This window comes from Haliotis cracherodii, unplaced genomic scaffold (genome assembly GCF_022045235.1).
Source record: "Haliotis cracherodii isolate W230 unplaced genomic scaffold, xgHalCrac1.p SCAF_5, whole genome shotgun sequence".
NCBI classification, from domain to species: Eukaryota; Metazoa; Mollusca; class Gastropoda; order Lepetellida; family Haliotidae; genus Haliotis; species Haliotis cracherodii.
In genome coordinates, this window is record NW_027266308.1 from 45,028,504 (window position 1) to 45,049,682 (window position 21,179).

At 37.1% G+C, this 21,179-nt stretch overlaps 2 protein-coding genes across 2 annotated transcripts; one reads left to right on the plus strand and one right to left on the minus strand.

The window, feature by feature from the left end:
- Positions 1–256: 256 nt before the first annotated feature.
- Positions 257–955, minus strand: LOC139443706 (uncharacterized). Its single transcript, XM_071224642.1, has one exon. The coding sequence runs from the start codon at positions 953–955 to the stop codon at positions 257–259; it is 699 nt and encodes a 232-aa protein (XP_071080743.1).
- Positions 956–2,182: 1,227 nt separating this feature from the next.
- LOC139443080 (transmembrane protein 179B-like) lies at positions 2,183–19,173 on the plus strand. The gene is made up of 5 exons (XM_071224012.1): positions 2,183–2,305; positions 5,623–5,816; positions 9,725–9,871; positions 10,994–11,081; positions 12,747–19,173. The coding sequence occupies exons 1-5, from the start codon at positions 2,204–2,206 to the stop codon at positions 12,927–12,929; spliced, it is 714 nt and encodes a 237-aa protein (XP_071080113.1). The 5' UTR covers positions 2,183–2,203; the 3' UTR covers positions 12,930–19,173.
- Positions 19,174–21,179: the final 2,006 nt, after the last annotated feature.

Here is a 21,179-nt window from a genome sequence, read left to right on the forward strand (position 1 = left end):
GCACACACTATTTACTGGTTCTATGATATCCTTAGCAGCTATGGTTTCGCTTTGGTTGAGTACACTATGATGCTTCTACATGACTTCTTGTAACTGCTGTGCTTTAGTCATCACATATTTGTCCTATGCGCTTACACAGTATTTTGCCTGGGATTCATTGTATTGACTTGTCACTGTCTCGCTTTTCACTGAACAACACTTCATTGCAGTGGGGAAAGCAAGTGAGTGAGGTGCTTCACACTGCTGAGCAGGAAAATCAAGATGGCTGCTGATCACATTGTTTTGTCATGTTGATTTCACTGGTCTTGCTGGAACTAGCATGTTGTCTAGGTTTTGAGAGGACAGTTTCAGTGATTGTACTGGTCTTGCTGGAGCTAGCATGTTGTCTAGGTTTACAGAGGACAGTTTCAGTGATTGTACTGGTCTTGCTGGAGCTAGCATGTTGTCTAGGTTTACAGAGGACAGTTTCAGTGATTTCACTGGTCTTGCTGGAGCTAGCATGTTGTCTAGGTTTACAGAGGACAGTTTCAGTGATTGTACTGGTCTTGCTGGAGCTAGCATGTTGTCTAGGTTTACAGAGGACAGTTTCAGTGATTGTACTGGTCTTGCTGGAGCTAGCATGTTGTCTAGGTTTACAGAGGACAGTTTCAGTGATTGTACTGGTCTTGCTGGAGCTAGCATGTTGTCTAGGTTTACAGAGGACAGTTTCAGTGATTGTACTGGTCTTGCTGGAGCTAGCATGTTGTCTAGGTTTACAGAGGACAGTTTCAGTGAATGTACTGGTCTTGCTGGAGCTAGCATGTTGTCTAGGTTTACAGAGGACAGTTTCAGTGATTGTACTGGTCTTGCTGGAGCTAGCATGTTGTCTAGGTTTACAGAGGACAGTTTCAGTGATTGTACTGGTCTTGCTGGAGCTAGCATGTTGTCTAGGTTTACAGAGGACCGTTTCAGTCATTGTACTGGTCATCCATGATTGATGACTGTTGTCCTTCATTAAGACCCTGAAGGTTAATCACTTAAAATAAATCAGTGTGAAGTGTAAGGTTATAACTTAAGGGGGAAGTTCACACAATTAATTATCTAAACTAATAATCTTTCACTTTTTGGGGACAAGATATATTAACCTGATTGACATGGTTCTGAAAATGATAAAAAAAATAATACATTCTTAAACTTAAAGATACCTAAATTGATTTTACATATTTCATGTTTTACAAAATTATATCTAAAAAAGGGAACTTCAACATGGCTCAGTTCTGCTTGATAATGTTGCACAATGGTGCCTACTGGGTGCCATAAGTTGATATTTTCATGTAACTATACTAGTGTCTGTCTTGCAAATAGAAAGAAGGCCTCAAGAAATAATTCACATATTGTTACATTTCATCAACTCTGTTATTAGCCACATGTCATTCAGGAGTAAGGTGTATAGGTGTCATATTGAGAAATATTGAAACTATTTGCAACTTCAGACATGGTTCGTGATAAAACATGTTTGACTTTCACCTTTGAAACCACCTCATGTATTAAAGATTGTCAGTGGTTGTGTCGTTGGTCTAGTTCATTATCATTTAACTTTTGCCCTTGGTGACTGTGTGATAGGCTGGCCTTGAATAGCTGCAACATTGGTTATGCAGTGTTAAACAATATTCACTCAGTCACTGTGATAAAATGAAATCTGATTTAAATCTAGACAGGAAGTAGACCACGTTTAAATAATCATTTGACAAAATAATATATATACCTAATCAAGGTAGAATTATATTTTATTTCTCTTCACTTGTTTATTAAGAAATCTTGTACCAGCACACTGAGGAGTTTATTTTATTGATAAAACAATAATACGTTTTGTTGATGATACAAATATACGTGAGCAAACTTTCTTTAACTTTGCAAATAATTCGAACTGAATACTGTAATCTCTGTATAAGGGAAATAAGGTAAAACGCTGATAAATTACAGAATATCTCATAAGACATAATTAGTAATGCAACGTCAATTAGGCATGCCAATTAGAAACCAATCAGAAACAGTGCGTCTATATCCTTTCTAAGTGATACAATGAATAAAATATATAACATGTAACTTATTCGTGTTGCGCAACACCTGTGATTTCCCTGTCGATTGCGTAAAGACAACAAGAGTTGCCTCCCCTTACTCTCATCGTAAGAAGACTGCAAAAGATCGTCCTGTCGCTGTCAACATGCCGTTCATGCTGGATGTACAGCTTATTGTACAGGGATTCCTGTACTTGACAACTTTTGTCTTGGGTTTTGTTGTGTCTATACCACTCGGGGTTACCACGGTAGGTGCTGTCATCCATGTATTCTTGTGAATTTTACGAACAATATCTTGGCGGGTCGTCGGGTCATGGCGACGCCCCTCAGGGTTGTGCTTCATTTTGTTTGGTTGTAGATAAGATATCACCAGCTTTTCGGGTGTTGATAAACAAATCGAAACCTCCAATGTAGTCCTAAATATTATAAACGAGTTCGGTGACTGTATGCACCTTTTCACAAATTTCGTGTTCAAAAGATTACAATATTTGCCTTGAAAAAGATTTAACCTAATCAGGAAACGAACATAAATTCATTTTTTGTGCGTGAAATAACTGCAACATCGCTACTATACATCACAAAATGTGTGTGATTTGGATCTATGCGATAGCAAATAAAGGAATGTTAAACCGTGCAGGAAGTAAAGTCCTTTTTTACTTGTCCCTGTATTTTGAAAATTGACCAGTTTTATATTTGCACACTTGATCTATTCACACATAGTTTGTAAGTTGTAAGTTTGTAGCCCTATTATTTTTGTGATGTTACATGAAATGTAGATTCTTTATATTTAAACTTGTTCAATGTCTGTAAATTGAAAAAGAAAAAGTAAAACAAGTCATAGGATGTGTAAACTCTATGAACTTTGCTCTCTCTTAATTTGTTTCCTGAGGAAGAAAGATTTTACCTTGACTAAAAATTGGAAAAATATGTTATTCACGTTGAAATCTATTGCAGACTAACCACAGGCCAAATATAATAAATTATCACATAAATTGGGAGTGAGTGAGTGAGTGAAAGCTAGGTGCTAAATGCAGCTGTCAGAAATATGTTATCAGCAGCCTGTAACTATTGGTTGGTTGGTTGGTTTGTTGTTAAACCCTGCACTCAGCAATATTCCAGCCATATGACAACGTTCTGTAAATAATCAAGTCTGGACCAGACAATCCAGTGATTAATGTCATGAGCGTTGATCCACGCAATTGGGATCGATGACATGCATCAACCAAGTCAGCGAGCCTGACCACCCGATCCCGTTAGTCGCCTTTAACGACAAGCATAGTCACCTTTTATGGCAAGCATGGGTTGCTGAAGACCTATTCTACCCCGGAATCTTCACGGGTCCCAGTTAGTTTAACCATGGACTATTATTATCCGAAGTGGGAGGTGGATATAGGAATGGCTTCTGTCTGTCTGACCTTCCATCCATATTGTTTCGTTTCAGAAGCAAAACTCGGAAAACGTTTAATATTTTATTATTAATTTGCATTTGTATCAAACAACTGAATTGGAGCCTTTTGAATTTGATGGTATTTCTTAAAAGAACAAAACAGTTTTTGTGTTTTTTAGGCAACAAATTCAAATACATGTAACATTTGTTTCTGGAACATAACTTGGAAACTGTTTAATATTTTATCATGAAACCTTGCATATGTATTAAACACATGCTGAACTGGTATGTTTTGATGTTTTGGTATTTCTAAAAAAGATTTTTTCATGACACTTTGCACTCACACAGACCAGATTGTCAGATGGTGCCTTTTGCTACTTAAGGGTGTTTTGAATTTATATTTTTCCGTTTAAATAGCAACAAGTTTGATTTTGGCTCTGTTCATAGTGGTGTCTACCTGACAGGAATATAAAGTTCGGAATCCCAATTCCATGCTATTGTTTTGATAGCTCAATAACTATTCTTGTATAGGGACAGACAGATTAGATAGAAATTCTCTCATCAAGTTGGACTTAAAGTAACAGTCAGATGATTTGTTCTTGCAAATTCCTGTTTGTTTTTAGTTTCTACTTGCTACATAGATCAGTCTAGTGGTGAACTAGTGCCTTTTGATGATTTGGGATTGATGAAGACAAATTGGACTTGTACTGAAAATGAGGATAGTGCTCGTTTCAGGAGCAGGACTCCAAAACTGTTGAATAGTTCTAGATGAAACTTGTACATCGTACCAGTGGTGAACTGGTGCCTTTTAATGATTTGGGATTATTTAAAAAAATATTTTTTTATGTTTTCTGGATGATAAGTTGGACATTACTGAAAATGAGGGTAGTGCTCATTTCACGGAGCAGAACTCCAAAACTGTTGAATTATTCTAGATGAAACTTGTACATTGTACCAGTGGTTAACTGGTGCCTTTTAATGATTTGGGATAAATTTTAAAAATAATTTTTTATGTTTTCAGGATGATAAGTAGGACTTTACTGAAAATGAGACTAGTGCTCGTTTCCGGAGAAGACCTCCAAAATTGTTGAATATTTCTGGATTAAACTTGCTATTCAGATCAGTCTAGTGGTGAACTGGTGCCTTTTGATGATTTGGGATTTTTAAAAAATACTGAACAGCATTATTTATTTCTTCAATGAAGGTATCCAGCGGCAGTGAACCAAAAGTGGGGTACTTGATTTCCAAACTGCACCAGACCGGGGGTATATGTCATCTGAAGACTCTTTGTCGAGATGCAAAAGCACCAATGAAAAAAAATAAAATCTGAAGCCTTAGTTTCTCTATGATTCGTGGAGGCATGGGTGTCAAGGTCGTCTGAAGCGGCGTGATTCGCTGTGCAGAGTTGCGTCCCTTGGACACGCCAGATACCTATGAACGTGTTTTCGAATCCCGGTTCGCCCCGATTATGTTTCTAGGTTGTTAGCACTATACCCGTGCTCGTGGGTTTCACCGAAGTGGTAAATGTCTGATACCTGCGTCACTTAGGGCTTTCCTCCCCCATAAAGCTGACACGCCGTGATATAGCTGGAATACTGTTAAAAGCGTCGTTAAACCCAACTCATTCACTCACTCTATGATCAGTAACGTCTACAAACACTTGCAATGCCTCATGCAGATTCTCATTTGCAAAACAAATCAAATAAATACATGTAGTCTTAATTCATAAAAAACTTCATCTTTTGGACCTTGCATTGTTTGGCAGCCTTCAAAATATTTACTAGCATCTAATGGCCTCTTCTTTGTCATAGCTGCATCATTATAATGATTTGTGAAATTAATCTAAATGAATACTGTGGCCTACACAATAACATTTGTTTTTTTTTCATCTCTATTTGATATTTCTACGGAATGAGCTTCACATAATGCTACAAATCTTGTGACACAACATTTTCAACATTCAACCAGTGGATTGATGGGTATGGGTAGCCTAGTGGTTAAAGTGTTCCCTCGCCACACCGAAGACCTGGGTTCAATTCCCCAAAAGTACAATGGGCTTCAACCCATTTATGCTGTCCCCCGGCCGTGATATTGCTGGAATATTTCTGAGACCAGCAAAATATATACTCACTTACACAATGGGTTGATGATGCTGAATTTGGAAACTTTTTCTTTCAGATAAACTTCGGTGGACAGTGTATTCTTTATGGAGACATTAAGTGGCAAAATGCAACATTTTTTAAGTACACGCCAACAGACATGCACAACTGCAACTTTTCAATATATCTCAATGTGTTCGGGTGTATCTTCTACAGCCTTGGGATGGTAATCTACCATGGCTATGCCCTGAGAAGGAAAGACCCAAACATCGGGTGAGTGGAGCTTTTTCATTTCCTTATGTGAATATTGGTACCATGTAGAGACTATAGCAGCTTGTCTGGTTACATTTGTCCTCCATCTTGGGTAAAGTTTACCTTTTCTATGGGCGGCCATTCGGTCAAAAAATACAAAGTTGAAAAAAGGACAAAAGTACGCAATTAAGGTCAAATATTACGAATAAAGAACTAAATGTTACTGCTAAAGGTCAAAATACAAAACAGACAGACGAAGGTTAAACATACAAAGTTGAAATAAATGTCAAAAGCACGAAAGGTAGTTGACAATAAAGAACGCCAGATGGCACTGCAATTTGTAAAAACATTCCGAGTTTAATCGGCTTGTTCCGCCATGTATATGATAACTGCATGTCGAGGTGCACAATGTATTACGTCATTCCTCGTGCATTCACCGTCTGATGTCACACATATATATACATGTATTTATAATGTATAATGAACACTTTGTGTATAAACATGTTGCGTTTAAGCTTTGTCACCGATAAAGGGCCTTTTCACAAATACAGTATACTGTGTAATCCAACATCTGCCTAACATTAGTACTTGTATTTTGTATACAACCTTCAAAAAACACTCACTTAACGTTAATCTAGGACTCATCTACAATGATCCAATAATTGTTCATGATTGGTGCAACACTATGGTGCTATGATGCCTAGTTTTGTTTCAGATGCACATTTTCATCTGAAAAGTGATCGTTGTGCGAGAATTTGTATTATTTAACAGCTTTTCGGAAACTGTGCGAACAAAATGCTGCCTAATATCTGAACAACAAATATATATGTCAAAAAAGGTTTTGTATGCATATGTATAACTTAGACATTCATTAGGAAAAATAGCTCGCCATAAATAAAAAAAATCGATTTTCATCTATGATGCCAGAGTTTGTTTTCAAACCATATTTATTTCGCTTGTTTACATCCACATTTATATTTGTGACGTCAGACAGTGACTGCACGAGGAATGACGTAATACATTGTGCACCTCGGCATGCAGTTATCATATACACGGCGGAACAAGCCAATTAAACTCTGAATGTTTTACAAATTGCAGCGCCATCTGGCGTTCTTTATTGTCATCGTTCTTTCGTGCTCACTGACATTCTTTATTGAAAACGTCCTTTCGTGCCCACTGACATTCTTTATTGAAAAACGTCCTTTCATGCTCATCGACGTTCTTTCGTACACATTGTTTTTCTTTTCTTATGACGTCTTTTCGTAACATTTGACTATTAATATTGCAGACTTTTGACATTTATTTCAACTTTGTATGTTTAACCCTCGTCTGTTTGTTTTGTATTTTGACCTTTAGCAGTAACATTTAGTTCTTTATTCGTAATATTTGATCTTAATTGCGTACTTTTGTCCTTTTTTCAACTTTGTATTTTTTAACCGCCCATAATTTTCCAATTCTTCACCCACAATGAGCAGTGATGATTTTTATGTTTGTCGCACCATTGGCATTAGATGCTTTACTGCCTTAATTCTGCATCAACTTTCCAGTTGAAAAGATGGTAAACCTTCTGACTGGGAGTCTTTTTTATTGTTGTTTTATTGTCATGTATATGGTAGAGCTGGTAACATATATATGGCATAACCCTTTTGATCACAGATCATGCAGATGTGGCATAACCCTTCTGTTGTTTCAGTTCACAGAGTGAGTGAGAGGTAAAATTGAATCATATCATCCGTTTTGCAGACTTATGGTGATTACCTTCTGATTGTATCAGGTCTTAGAGTTGACCTAACCATTCTGATTGTTGTTTCAGGTCATAGAAGGTGGCGCAACCCTCCTGAATGTTATTCAAGGTCACAGAGGTGTTTTAACTCTTCTTATTGTTGTTTCAGGTTACAGTGTGAGTGTGTGAGTTGGGTTTAACGCCGCTTTTAACAGTATTCCAGTAATATCGCGGCGTGTCAGCTTAATGAGGGAGGAAAGCCCGAAGTGATGCAGGTCTCAGACGTTTACCACTTCGGTGAAACCCACGAGCACAGGTATGGTGCTGACCAACCTAGAAACATAATCGGGGCGAACCGGGATTCGAACCCACAATCATAGGTTTCTGACATGCCCAAGGGACGCAACTCTGCACAGCTAATCGCAGCGCCTTAGACAACTGGGCCATCAGTGCCCCCTTCGGGTTACAGAGGTAGTATAACACTTCTATTTGTTGTTTCAGGTCACAGAGGTAGTATAACACTTCTATTTGTTGTTTCAGGTCACAGAGGTAGTATAACACTTTTATTTGTTGTTTCAGGTCACAGAGGTAGTATAACACTTCTAATTGTTGTTTCAGGTCACAGAGGTGGTATGACCCTTCAACTTGTTGTTTCAGGTCACAGTGATGGTATGACACTTCTAATTGTTGTTTCAGGTCACAGAGGTGGTATAACAATTTTAACTGTAGAAGGTGGGGTAACACTTCTGATTGTTGTTTCAGATCACAAATGTGGCATAACCCTTAAAATTTTTATTTCAGGTAACAGAGGTGGTTTAACCATTCCGAATGTTGTTTCAGGTCACAGAGGTGGTTTAACCCTTCTGAATGTGGTTTCAGATCACAGGTGGTCTAACAATTCCAAATGTTGTTCCCAGTCACACAGGTGGTATAACCCTTCTGAATGTTGTTTCCAATCACATGTGGTATAACCCTTCTGAATGTTGTTTCCGGTCACAGGTGGTATAATCCTTCTGAATGTTGTTTCCGGTCACAGGTGGTATAACCCTTCTGAATGTTGTTTCAGATCACAGGTGGTATAACCCTTCTGAATGTTGTTTCCGGTCACAGGTGGTATAACCCTTCTGAATGTTGTTTCCGGTCACAGGTGGTATAACCCTTCTGAATGTTGTTTCCAGTCACAGGTGGTATAACCCTTTTGAATGTTGTTTCCGGTCACAGGTGGTATAACCCTTCTGAATGTTGTTTTAGGTCACAGAGGTGGTATAACCCTTCCATTTGTTGTTTCAGGTCACAGAGATGGTATAACCCTTCTAATTGTTGTTTAGGTAACAGAGGTAGTGTAACCATTCTGATTGTTGTTTAGGTCACAGAGGTAGTGTAACCATTCTGATTGTTGTTTAGGTCACAGAGGTAGTGTAACCATTCTGATTGTTGTTTAGGTCACAGAGGTAGTGTAACCATTCTGATTGTTGTTTAGGTCACAGAGGTAGTGTAACCATTCTGATTGTTGTTTAGGTCACAGAGGTAGTGTAACCATTCTGATTGTTGTTTAGGTCACAGAGGTAGTGTAACCATTCTGATTGTTGTATAGGTCACAGAGGTAGTGTAACCATTCTGATTGTTGTTTCAGGTCACAGAGGTAGTGTAACCATTCTGATTGTTGTTTCAGGTCACAGAGGTAATGTAACCATTCTGATTGTTGTTTAGGTCACAGAGGTAGTGTTACCATTCTGAATGTTGTTTAGGTCACAGAGGTAATGTAACCATTCTGATTGTTGTTTAGGTCACAGAGGTAGTGTAACCATTCTGATTGTTGTTTAGGTCTCAGAGGTAATGTAACCATTCTGATTGTTGTTTAGGTCTCAGAGGTAATGTAACCATTCTGATTGTTGTTTAGGTCACAGAGGTAATGTAACCATTCTGATTGTTGTTTAGGTCTCAGAGGTAGTGTAACCATTCTGATTGTTGTTTAGGTCACAGAGGTAATGTAACCATTCTGATTGTTGTTTAGGTCACAGAGGTAGTGTAACCATTCTGATTGTTGTTTAGGTCACAGAGGTAGTGTAACCATTCTGATTGTTATTTCAGGTCACAGAGGTAGTGTAACCATTCTGATTGTTGTTTAGGTCACAGAGGTAGTGTAACCATTCTGATTGTTGTTTAGGTCACAGAGGTAGTGTAACCATTCTGATTGTTGTTTCAGGTCACAGATGTGGGTGATGCCCTTCATCCTTGTGAATGCCCTGTTGACTGTTGTAATATTCATATCATCCTGTATGATCAGTGTGGGCTTCAAGGAGTTCTGTGACGGCCTGCTCCGAGGCAAAGATAAGGGTGCTTCTGTCTATAGGTGAGCATGCAGTTTTATACAGAAATGTACCTTGGGCGAAATCCTGAAACAGAAATGTACCTTGGGTGAAATCCCGAAACAGAAATGTACCTTGGGCGAAATCCTGAAACAGAAATGTACCTTGGGTGAAATCCCGAAACAGAAATGTACCTTGGGCGAAATCCTGATACAGAAATGTACCTTGGGCGAAATCCTGATACAGAAATGTACCTTGGGCAAAATCCTGATACAGAAATGTACCTTGGACGAAATCCTGATACAGAAATGTACCTTGGGCAAAATCCTGATACAGAAATGTACCTTGGGCGAAATCCTGAAACAGAAATCTACCTTGGACGAAATCCTGATACAGAAATGTACCTTGGCCGGAGTCCTGATACAGAAATGTACCTTGGCCGGAGTCCTGATACAGAAATGTACCTTGGCCGGAGTCCTGATACAGAAATGTACCTTGGTCGGAGTCCTGATACAGAAATGTACCTTGGCCGGAGTCCTGATACAGAAATGTACCTTGGCCAGAGTCCTGATACAGAAATGTACCTTGGCCGAAGTCCTGATACAGAAATGTACCTTGGCCGGAGTCCTGATACAGAAATGTACCTTGGCCGGAGTCCTGGTACAGAAATGTACCTTGGCCAGAGTCCTGATACAGAAATGTACCTTGGCCAGAGTCCTGATACAGAAATGTACCTTGGCCAGAGTCCTGATACAGAAATGTACCTTGGCCAGAGTCCTGATACAGAAATGTACCTTGGCCGGAGTCCTGATACAGAAATGTACCTTGGCCGGAGTCCTGATACAGAAATGTACCTTGTCTGAAGTCCTGATACAGAAAGGTTCCTTGTCCGAATTCCTGATACAGAAATGTATCATAGCTGACATCCTGTATACAGAAATGTACCTTGTCCGAAGTCATGCTGCAGATATGTACCTTGCCAGAAGTCATGCTGCAGAAATGTACCCTGACTGGCCATGGCACAGCTCTGGACAGGCTAGTTGGTCCATTTTGGTGACCATTTTTGTCTGTATCCAACCTTTACTTAAAATTGATATGACAACTAACCACTCAAGTATCATCCTGCTGGTATAAGCAGCAATACATTGTCTTGTGTTTCCTTTCAGCTGTGCAGATGGCCAGAGGTGGAACTGGAACAAATTCGGCACCAACTACACGACTGACACCTACTTCACCTATCTCACAGTGACTCAGGTGGGTTCATGCAACAGTAGGATTGTCACAAAACAGGAAACTGATGTACACTAACCCCTGGCAATAAGTTGTGAGGAGTCTAGCCTAAATCCTGATACAGAAATATACCTTGGCTGAAGTCCTGATACAGAAATGTACCTTGGCCAAAATCCTGATACAGAAATGTACCTTGGCCAAAATCCTGATACAGAAATGTACCTTGGCCAAAATCCTGATACAGAAATGTACCTTGGCCAAAATCCTGATACAGAAATGTACCTTGGCCAAAATCCTGATACAGTCTCGGCCCCGTTCTATAAAGTGATAATAGCAATCGTAAAAGTCTGAAAATGCAAAAACAATTATACTGATATCTGCAAATAGAATTAGTTTATTAGTATTTTGTTTTGCATTGCTACACTAAATAGTGCTGGAGAGATTTACTGATTAATAGGTCAATAATTATTATCGAAACATCTGTCATGTCTAATTGACCACAATTAACTGTGCAGAGTTATTTCCCTTGGGGGTGCCCGAGACATATCATAGTTTTGAATCCCAATTTTCCCCGATAATATTTCTAGGTTTGTCAGCACTGAAGTTGTAAATGTCTGGAACCTGCATCACTTGGGACCTGCATCACTTCTGACTTTCCTCCCACATGAAGCAGACACATCCCTATAGAACTGAAATACTGTTCAAAGTGGCTTAAAATCAAACTCACTCACTGTATCATGTCAAATTAATTGTTAAAAAAAGCAAAGGCACATAAAATATAGGATATAGATCTGCATTCCTTTTAGATATAATTTCAATAAACATGGTGAGAAGTAGCTGCGGTAACTATCTCTGAGTTGCTCCCTATGTTGATGTTGACATGTCGCCACACAGGTACCTGTGAAAATCCTGGGTAGAATAGGTCAACCCATGCTTGCCGTAAAAGGCGACTATGCTTGTGGTAAGAGGCAACAGGCTCGCTGACTTGGTTGATACTTGTCATCGTATCCCAATTGCATGGGTCGAATTATATGATATCAATCACTGGATTGTCTAGTCCAGACTCAATTATTTACAGACTGCTGTCATATAGCTGGAATATTGCTGAGTGCGGCGTTAAACAATAAATAAATAAACAAACAAACGCCACACAGAGCTGTTCCATAGTGTTTTCCTAATTGCTTCACGATTAGGAACTTACTGCACTAACAACCCTGCCATCATGTTAATAAATCGTAATTCCACGAAAAGTGCAACACCGTTCACTTCCAAAAACTCTTGCCTTCAAATACTTTTATTTCAATCAGGCAACTTTCAAAGACATCTTATTTGGTTGGAAGCATCGAAAGAAGTTCCGTCATTGCCAAGTGGTGTTTAACTAACACTTCAGTTAGTACAGTCAGAGCCACGGCCAGAGACAAAGGAACAATAGTTTAAAATCAATTAGTGTACACTGTGCGAGCTCTGATTATCTGATTTTGGGTAAGAACATAGCAACCCATGCTTGTTGTAAGAGGCGACTAAATGGATCAGTTGGTCGGGTTTGGTGCATGATGTCAATCACCGGATTGTCTGGTCCAGACTTGATTATTTACAGACCGCCATCTTATAGCTGGAATATTGCTGAGTTTGCTGTTAAACTTCAAACAAACCAAAATCAAAGACCAATGTGTGTTTTGTTCTTCACAGACTGCTACATGGATATCGTTCCTGGTTTGGGCAGCTCAGGTCATCCTGGGAATATTCCGATTTGTTCGGAACCGGCGCTTGCGATCTAAAGACCAGTTCCAAGACCCAGCACCCAGCATAGATTCGCCAAACAATACACCATCAGACTTGGAGAACTTCGCATCGGTACAACCTTCAGCGTGATGCTAGTTTCAGATAATTACGTGACACCATTTCAAGCATGGTGGCTAGTAGGAGGATAACGATACGCCTACCTCGCGTATCAACACATACTGCGATACTTGAGTCATGGCATGATATGTATTGCAATACTTGGTTTGTGCTGTGTTTGTGTGAACTTCACATTCCAGGTGGCCTGGCTAACAAGTGGCTGTAATGTCAACAAGCTTATATTTAACTTGGGTTAAATTGATGATAATATTCTGTTTTGTGATAGTGGACGGGCCTTAGGGTAATGCTAGCCTGAGTAGTTATCAGGCTGGCTTGTTGCAAAAAGCCAACCAGCTTATATATATCTTGGGTTAAATTGATAAGACTCGTTTTTATTATAATAATATTCTGTTTTGCGATAGGCAGACGGGCCTTAGGGTAATGCTAACCTGTGTAGTTATTAGACTGGCTTGTGGCAAAAAGATACTGTGTTAACCCTCAGGCTGCCACATAGAAATATCCTGTGCACTATCGCTGTGCTGAGTTTTCTTGCGATGTTTGGAAAAATGCATACCTTCGTCTAAAAACTACACAACATTACAACGGCAAAACCCACAATTTCCAAATTCCACACTATAACAGTTCAATAATATCTCTAACTTACTATGTAAATATTATAAAGCTTTAACTTGATTATGGGTATATAATATCTATTGCAAAAGTGAAGTTTAACAAAATGTCCAGGGTGACTATTTTGTTCACATTGGGTCATTAGTGCGTTTCATCAGGTTCTCTCATGAAAAGTACTGCAAAGCGATCTTCAGGTTCAGCTGCCATTTTGTGTAAGGTTTCAACAAAGCAGTTGCGGCACCTTTTGTGTTTTTGCAGACTTTGAGGTTTAAGAAGCGTTAATGGAATATCTAAGCATACATATCAATATGAAAAATGGCAATGTTTAACACAGACTGATGTTTACAGATGTCAGTATGTATGTATGACTGAAGGATTGTTTTGTATCACACTTTGTGACTCAATGTGAGCAACATTATCTTGTACAAATACAGGGGCGGTCGAATACCCTAGTGGTTAAAACATTCGCTCGTCACGTCGAAGACCTGGGTTTGAATCCCACATGGGTACAATGTGTGAAGCCCATTTCTGGTGTCCCCCGCCATGATATTGCTGGAATATTGCTAAAAGCGGCGTAAAACCATACTCACTCACTCACTTGTACAAATACAGTGAAGAAAAAAGCAACTGTGGGACATATAGCCAGATGGCATCCAGGGGGTTAAAACATGAACTGGTACATGGGTAGGCGTATTGTGTATTATACTGTCAGGTGGAAATTCATGATGGATCTTTAGTGGCTAGAACATGTAACATAAAAAAAATTCTCTATTTTTTACAATGTTCATGTGTACTTATTTACAAAATGATATTGTCCAAAAAATATTTTCATCAGTATTGAAGGCAAATGTTATAAAATGTTCTGGATAAATGACTTTGTTCAAAGTGTATTGTAGTTCTAGAGTTGGTGGCAATTCATTGTGCAGAGTTGTTCCCCTTAGGTGTGGCAGAATCCTATGACTATGGGTTTGAATCCCAGATCCGCGCTGATCGTGATGTCAGCACCATACCTGTGCTCATGGGTTTTTGCCATCTTAAACCTACATCACTTGGGGCTTTCTTCCCACATCAAGCTCACACGCCATGATATAACTGAAATACTGTTCAAAGTGACTAACCAAAAATCACTCACTTTTAGAATAAAACTTGATTGTGATGCATGCCCTAACGATTGTTTTGTCCATATACAAAATGTGTCAATAATCAAACATAGATTTGTTGCAGGGGTAGCTTTCCTGCACTATTCAGCAATAATCATGATGTTGTATTTCACACATTTCTACACATTTAAAGGGTTTTTAAGCCCCTCCACTTCAGGCACATACTACTTACCTGTGTTACTTTCACACAACTGTCACAACTTGTTTGTATTACTGGCTTCGTCCCAGACTGGGTTACAGGTGTCATGTGAAGTTTCGTTGAATATTAAAGCATTTATTTTTTTTAATTATTTGTATCATGAAAATTGGCAAAACGTATTATTATTTTTGTCTTGCATTAGGACTTATTGAAAACTTGGAGCTCATTGACATCACTATATGACATGACGCTCTTACACTGACAGTGAATAGATGGAAATAGTTGTTCTTGGTTAGTATGTTTTAGACTTGTGTATTTTGGGGGAATAAGAACTGCCTCATTCTCAGAGAGTGTTATCATGGTTATGGTTGTAGGCTTAGATTCCTGTAAGTTTCCCATCACCTGTTTGAATTACTACATAACTCAGTGACAAATATAGGAGAGTTTCTGTATATTAATGTCACTATTTCTATATGTTGTGTCCCTGTTGATGTGTTCACGGTCAAGAGGTAAGAAACATTATACAAGCAGGCAATATCTTGTTTTGGTGTAGATATTTGGACAGCCTGGTTGTCAAAGTAATTATTCAATATTTGTTATTGTTATTTTTAGTAATTATAATTAAGGGGAAAATGAGATGCTGAAGTGTTTGTATGAATCATACCCATGTTGCTGTAGTTTAGTCCATGAAGCTTTCATTTTTTTTTGTCACAAATGTTTTCAAATGTTCTATATATATATGTGCCCATATTTTATTTTTGTTAGTGTTTAAGTCATAATACTGTATGTCAAGTGTGATATGTCATACATCCACTATACATTTGTGAATAGATAATAATGTTCTTTTATCAAGGATATACTGAAGATCAAAAGAAGCTTCTCCAGGTCCCTTATTTCCTGCGATCAGCATATCTGCATATACTTCTTATTAGCTCAGATATGTAGTATGAGTATTATTCCATGTCTTGAAATACATGAAGAAAACAAGGATGTAATACTTAAACATGTACTAACAAGCAAAAGTAACTGTGATCATAATTTATTGATAACTGGAAATTTGTCTTCTACCTGTACACAACAAAACACTTGTCAGTACTGTGAAGAGGTTCTGGGATGACAATTTTGGAGTTTTGGCATTAAAAAAGAATGTGTTCTTTACTTTTCCAACTGCTATACATCGCTTATGGGGAATGTGAAATAATCATACATTCACCATAATTTGTGTTTAAAAACATTTATTAGCGCAATATTAAATTTTTGTTCAATTTTATTGTAATATACATACATGTATATATATCAAAAGCTTTTCTTGTTCACTGTCCCCCCAACACACTTGATGTCTTCTAAGTTTTCACTTATGTGCTTGTAAAGAGTCCATACAAAAGAACATCACAGTTACTTTTACCTTTGAGCATGTGCAGTACCGTTAAGTTATTATTGGCAATATATCTGCATGATATATAATAATATATAGTATGTATGTACACCCATACACCATATATTACAAGTTTATAGCATCATTGTTATTAGAGGAAAATTGTTTGTAAACTAGTTCACTTACATTTGATATTGTTTTGTTTGTGTATATATATTGTTTTTCAATTTGTTATCGGTTGTTTGTAATAAATGGTCTTAAGTCAGTGATGAGACTCATGTCAGTCAGGCAGCCCTCACTACTGGGTGTATATCACAACTTAAAGCAGAAGCAGTATTAATGACATTTAATGGTTTCCTTGTTATAGTTTTGAAGTTATAACAGAGGGACATTATGAGACATGGGATACACTTCGAAACATTCATATTTGTGATGTTACTGTGAGCTGCATTAAATCAGCTATTGGTCACATGGACGCCTATTACCACCTCAGTAGAAAACAAGAATAAGAGTTTACTGTAGATGTGTTAATGTCAGTTTAAAGTTCATATGAATTACTGTTGATGCTTTTATTTGATTGGTGCGTTCAGGAATTTGTGCATGTTATGGGATTCATGCGCCTTGTTTGAAGCAATTGTTATGCTAACTTTCTGCATGTTTTAATGTGATTCTGAATTGAGGTCACATGGTTGTTTGGTTGAGGATGTGACTTGTTATCTATGCATTTCATTTTTATCAAAACTTTTTGATAAACTGTCAAAGATATTTTTGTGTCATCAAGATAATATTTTGTGATGATCTTGGACATGAGAGATCTATTTTGTATTTTATACAAATCTGAAAACATCAAAATATTGTAGGTGCTTCTAGATGATCAGAGAATACAGCAGTTGATTATGGTTGCACATGTGCAGTATATAGATGGAGTGTGTTTCATTGAAAGTAGATGTTTTCCAGCTTGTGGTCTTTGCACATGTTACACTATTTGTCTGACTATATTTTTTCTTCAATCTTATGTCTTCTTAAATTTGAAGGTGGTACGGCTTATATCATTTTGGTTGGTTCACATGACCGACCACAAAAATATAATTAGGAAAAAAGCAGACTTTTAACTGAAAGAATTTAGGTTGACCTTGAGCTACATTTAAGTGAAAAGAAAGAGTAATTCAGACAAAAATAATTAATTAATTAAATTTAATTACTTCCCACGTTGAAACCTGTTTGTTTTCACTCATTGGTAGCAATACAAATCTGGAAGTTGAAAATTACTGTCTCATTTTTTCCGACCTCCTAGATTGAATTCTAGGCCAACAATTTTGTAAACAAACTAATAAGTAATAAGAAGTATCTACGGAAATTTCGGCTATCCAGTTGGATGCTGTCACATGTTCCACTGGACTAATGGAAATACAGGTAGCAGGGGTCCAGGCACACCGATATGTGAGATCAGTATGAAACAAGGGTTATTCCGGGTACGCCATCCTCGATTGTCCAGGGTATTATATCTCCATTCAGTTATGATAAATACCCTGGACCAATTTGCCACAAAAGCTTAGTTTTTAAATTGATGTCACCATCTCGATCTCTCTTATTACTATTATCTTGTAATTTGAATCAAGTTTATATTGAAGTTTATGTCAAATGGGTCCAGCGTATTTATCATAATAGAAAGGAGATATGATTCCCTGTATAATCAAGGGTAGAGTTCCTGGAACTGTAGGCTATAGAATATGGTCAGATATTTGATATTAGTCATGTGCCACTATTATACTACATTGTGACCATATGTATTCATTTTAATACTGGGCCTCGATTAAACACAAGGCCTAGATAAAACACCAGGGGTAAGGAGTGTCTGAAAGAAATATAAATGCCAGGGCATTTAATTGAGGAAATATGGTATTGACAATGTTATTGATGATGATGTGTACATTTCTATGATGATGCTGTATATGGTGTATTGACATTGTCTCTGTGAGAGAGATTCTCATACTCTCTCATCTAGTCTGTATTCACTTTCAATCAATAATCTTTTGTGATTATAAATGTAATTTTATTTAATAGTAGTTTTTTCATCTGATTCAAATGCTCAAAGTATTGCTGCAAGCATTCAATGTATGTGTACATATATGTTTTATAGAAGGAATCTGTTGCTTTACAATACTGATAATCTGATGATAAAACTGTCAATAAATACTCGAACACTGATGACCTCTAAAAAAGTAATACTGTATTCGACGTAATAAGCGCCTAGGGCGCTTTCAAAATTAGAAATAGGGGGCTTTTATTAGAATATTATTTTGGTGAAAAAAACAGAGTTGAAAGATAAATTTTGTGGTTTATGCTGACGGCCTGAACTGTTTATATACGACAGATATATTTTCCAGAATTTAATTGCCCATAATTAAGAGTGCATATTATACAGGAATAAATAAGTCTTGTGTACATTGATCAATCGGAAGGGGTGCTAATTGGGATTGTTCACTTGCCAATATATTAGCAAATATCGCTATTAGAGCGGGGCGCTTATTACGTCGAATACGGTATATTACTATTGTGCTACATGTATCACTAATTTTGTTGCGGTGGATAATCTTGAAGCACATGTAGTATGCAATGAAACCCAGCTGATCCATACCCCGTTGGCCTTGAAACTTTGCCTTTAAATTTTCCAGACAGTTTTGCTTGGGAATGGCTAGATCAATCTCCAAAGGGACATTACTCCATACTCAGGAATCATTAATCTGTGAAGTTTTGAATTTGTTCAATTTAAGAAGGCAGTGCTGTCTGGATATTAACAGTGATTGACAGTAATCCTGTTGCAGGACTGTAGGTCATCCAGAAGAAAACCAAATGCCGGTTATGTTTTAAATGCTCCAGTAACCTTGTAACCTATGTAAGTGTCAGGAGCACTTACTTTGTCGAATACAGTAATACTTCTTTTCTTGTAGTCCAGTTTTTGCTGTATTTTTAAACTGTTGGATTGAAGGATTGTGACTGGGAATGGAGTTACTCTGGTATATATATATATATATATATATATATATATATATATATATACAATTGACACATTATTTGTGCATTAATAATTCAAGTCATCTTTCAATATCAAAAAGTTTTTAATACAAAAGTATTGATTTTTATAGAAATGATAAATAATACAAAATAGTATTGATTTTATAGAAATGATAAATAATACAAAATAGTATTGATTTTATAGAAATGATAAATAATACAAAATAGTATTGATTTTATAGAAATGATAAATAATACAAAATAGAATTGATGTTATAGACATGATAAATAATACAAAATAGTATTGATTTTATAGACATGATAAATAATACAAAATAGTATTGATGTTATAGACATGATAAATAATACAAAATTGTATTGATTTTATAGAAATGATAAATAATACAAAATAGTATTGATTTTATAGAAATGATAAATAATACAAAATAGTATTGATGTTATAGACATGATAGATAATACAAAATTGTATTGATTTTATAGAAATGATACAAACGTGCTGCTGAAGTAGTGTTGTAGCGTGTGTGAGTCCTGATTCCTATGGTAATGGGTTACATGGTGCAATGGTTGGAGTGAAATGGTTCAAGTTGAGTAGGCAAGTTAAAAGAGCTTGACACAGCTGTGTTATTGGAGTGAACAGAGTACAAGAATAATACAGAAACCAGTTACTTCTGATGTTTCTTCAAGCGATGGTAGTAACAGGAATAACCCTTAACATTGCTGGAGTGTTCAGTACATGGAACCAGGGAGTTATCTAGACCTTCTCAGAGAACAATATTCTGGCTGAAGTCTACAGCAAATGTCAGTAGAAAATTCCAAAATTGGAAATGTTGTTTGGTTATAGCCAGTGATAACTAATGCTTTGTATGGGTCATTACGTGCACCATTTGTCTCAGGCAAGGAAACAATTTGTGATTTTTTATTTATGATCATGAATATCAGGCTCAGCATTGATAAGGCAAAAAGAAATAATAGTCTTGGTTCTCAGGCACCACTCGAATCATGATAAAGTCTGCCGCACATTTTGTTTTTATTTCCATTTTCCAAAAAATATAAAAATCCTAATTCTTAAACACAAAGCACCAAAAAATTTGAAAATGGAAACAAAAACGAAACGTGCAGTGAACTTTATGATGATGTGGGCAGTGCCTGAGAACCAAGACTATTATTTTTTTTTAGCCTAAACAAAAACATATTTACACATTCCAGTGTTAGTACTGATTGATCCTTAAAATTAGTTATAATGAATAAAAGATCTGTGTTGTTTGGTGCAAACACTATAGTTGATATTTGTGAACAAGAAGGTTTGAGCTTATTGTACATCAAGACTCACTTTAAATGTTTATAATTCTAGTGAATACCACACTTCCATTACATCATAACCATGATCCTGTATTTTGGCTGTAATCACAGAATAAAAATCTTTATATTTTCAACAAAAGCCCTCTTCACTGTCAACTATACGTGATTAGTTTTACCCACAATAGCACATATCTGGCCACTTGCTTCTTTCCAATACCTGCCTACTAAATGCAGATGATTGGGGAGGTGGGTGGGAGTGCTTCCTATGTAATAAAGTAGTATTCTTTTAGATATTAACAATGATAACTAGTGTTTTGATTATTAGGTGTTTCAAAACTCATTTACTAATGCTAAATCATGAAATAGCTTTCGGGTAATGATCGGGGAGTCAATTTCCTGTGATTAGAAATCTTGTTTGTGATAAATCATGTATAGAATCTCTAGTCATTCTGTCATCTCAGGATTGGACCACACTGTCTCGGATAGTGGATAGTTGATAGAGTGTCTGCCAGTAGAGAGGGAGGTCAGTGGTTTAATCCCTGTCCGCATCATACCAAAATATGTTAAAAGTTGGTACTTGTTGGTTTCCCTGTCTGCTACTCGGCATTAAGGGGTTAAAATAAAGACTGGCTGGCTTGGAGTCA

Coding starts and splice junctions, on each gene's coding strand:
- LOC139443706 (XM_071224642.1), bottom strand. CDS start 955: ATGACTGAAACGGTCCTCTGTAAACCTAGACAACATGCTAGCTCCAGC.
- LOC139443080 (XM_071224012.1), top strand. CDS start 2,204: ATGCCGTTCATGCTGGATGTACAGCTTATTGTACAGGGATTCCTGTAC. Junction 5,817..9,724: donor AGGAAAGACCCAAACATCGG/GTGAGTGGAGCT, acceptor TTGTTGTTTCAG/GTCACAGATGTGGGTGATGC. Junction 11,082..12,746: donor CCTATCTCACAGTGACTCAG/GTGGGTTCATGC, acceptor TGTTCTTCACAG/ACTGCTACATGGATATCGTT.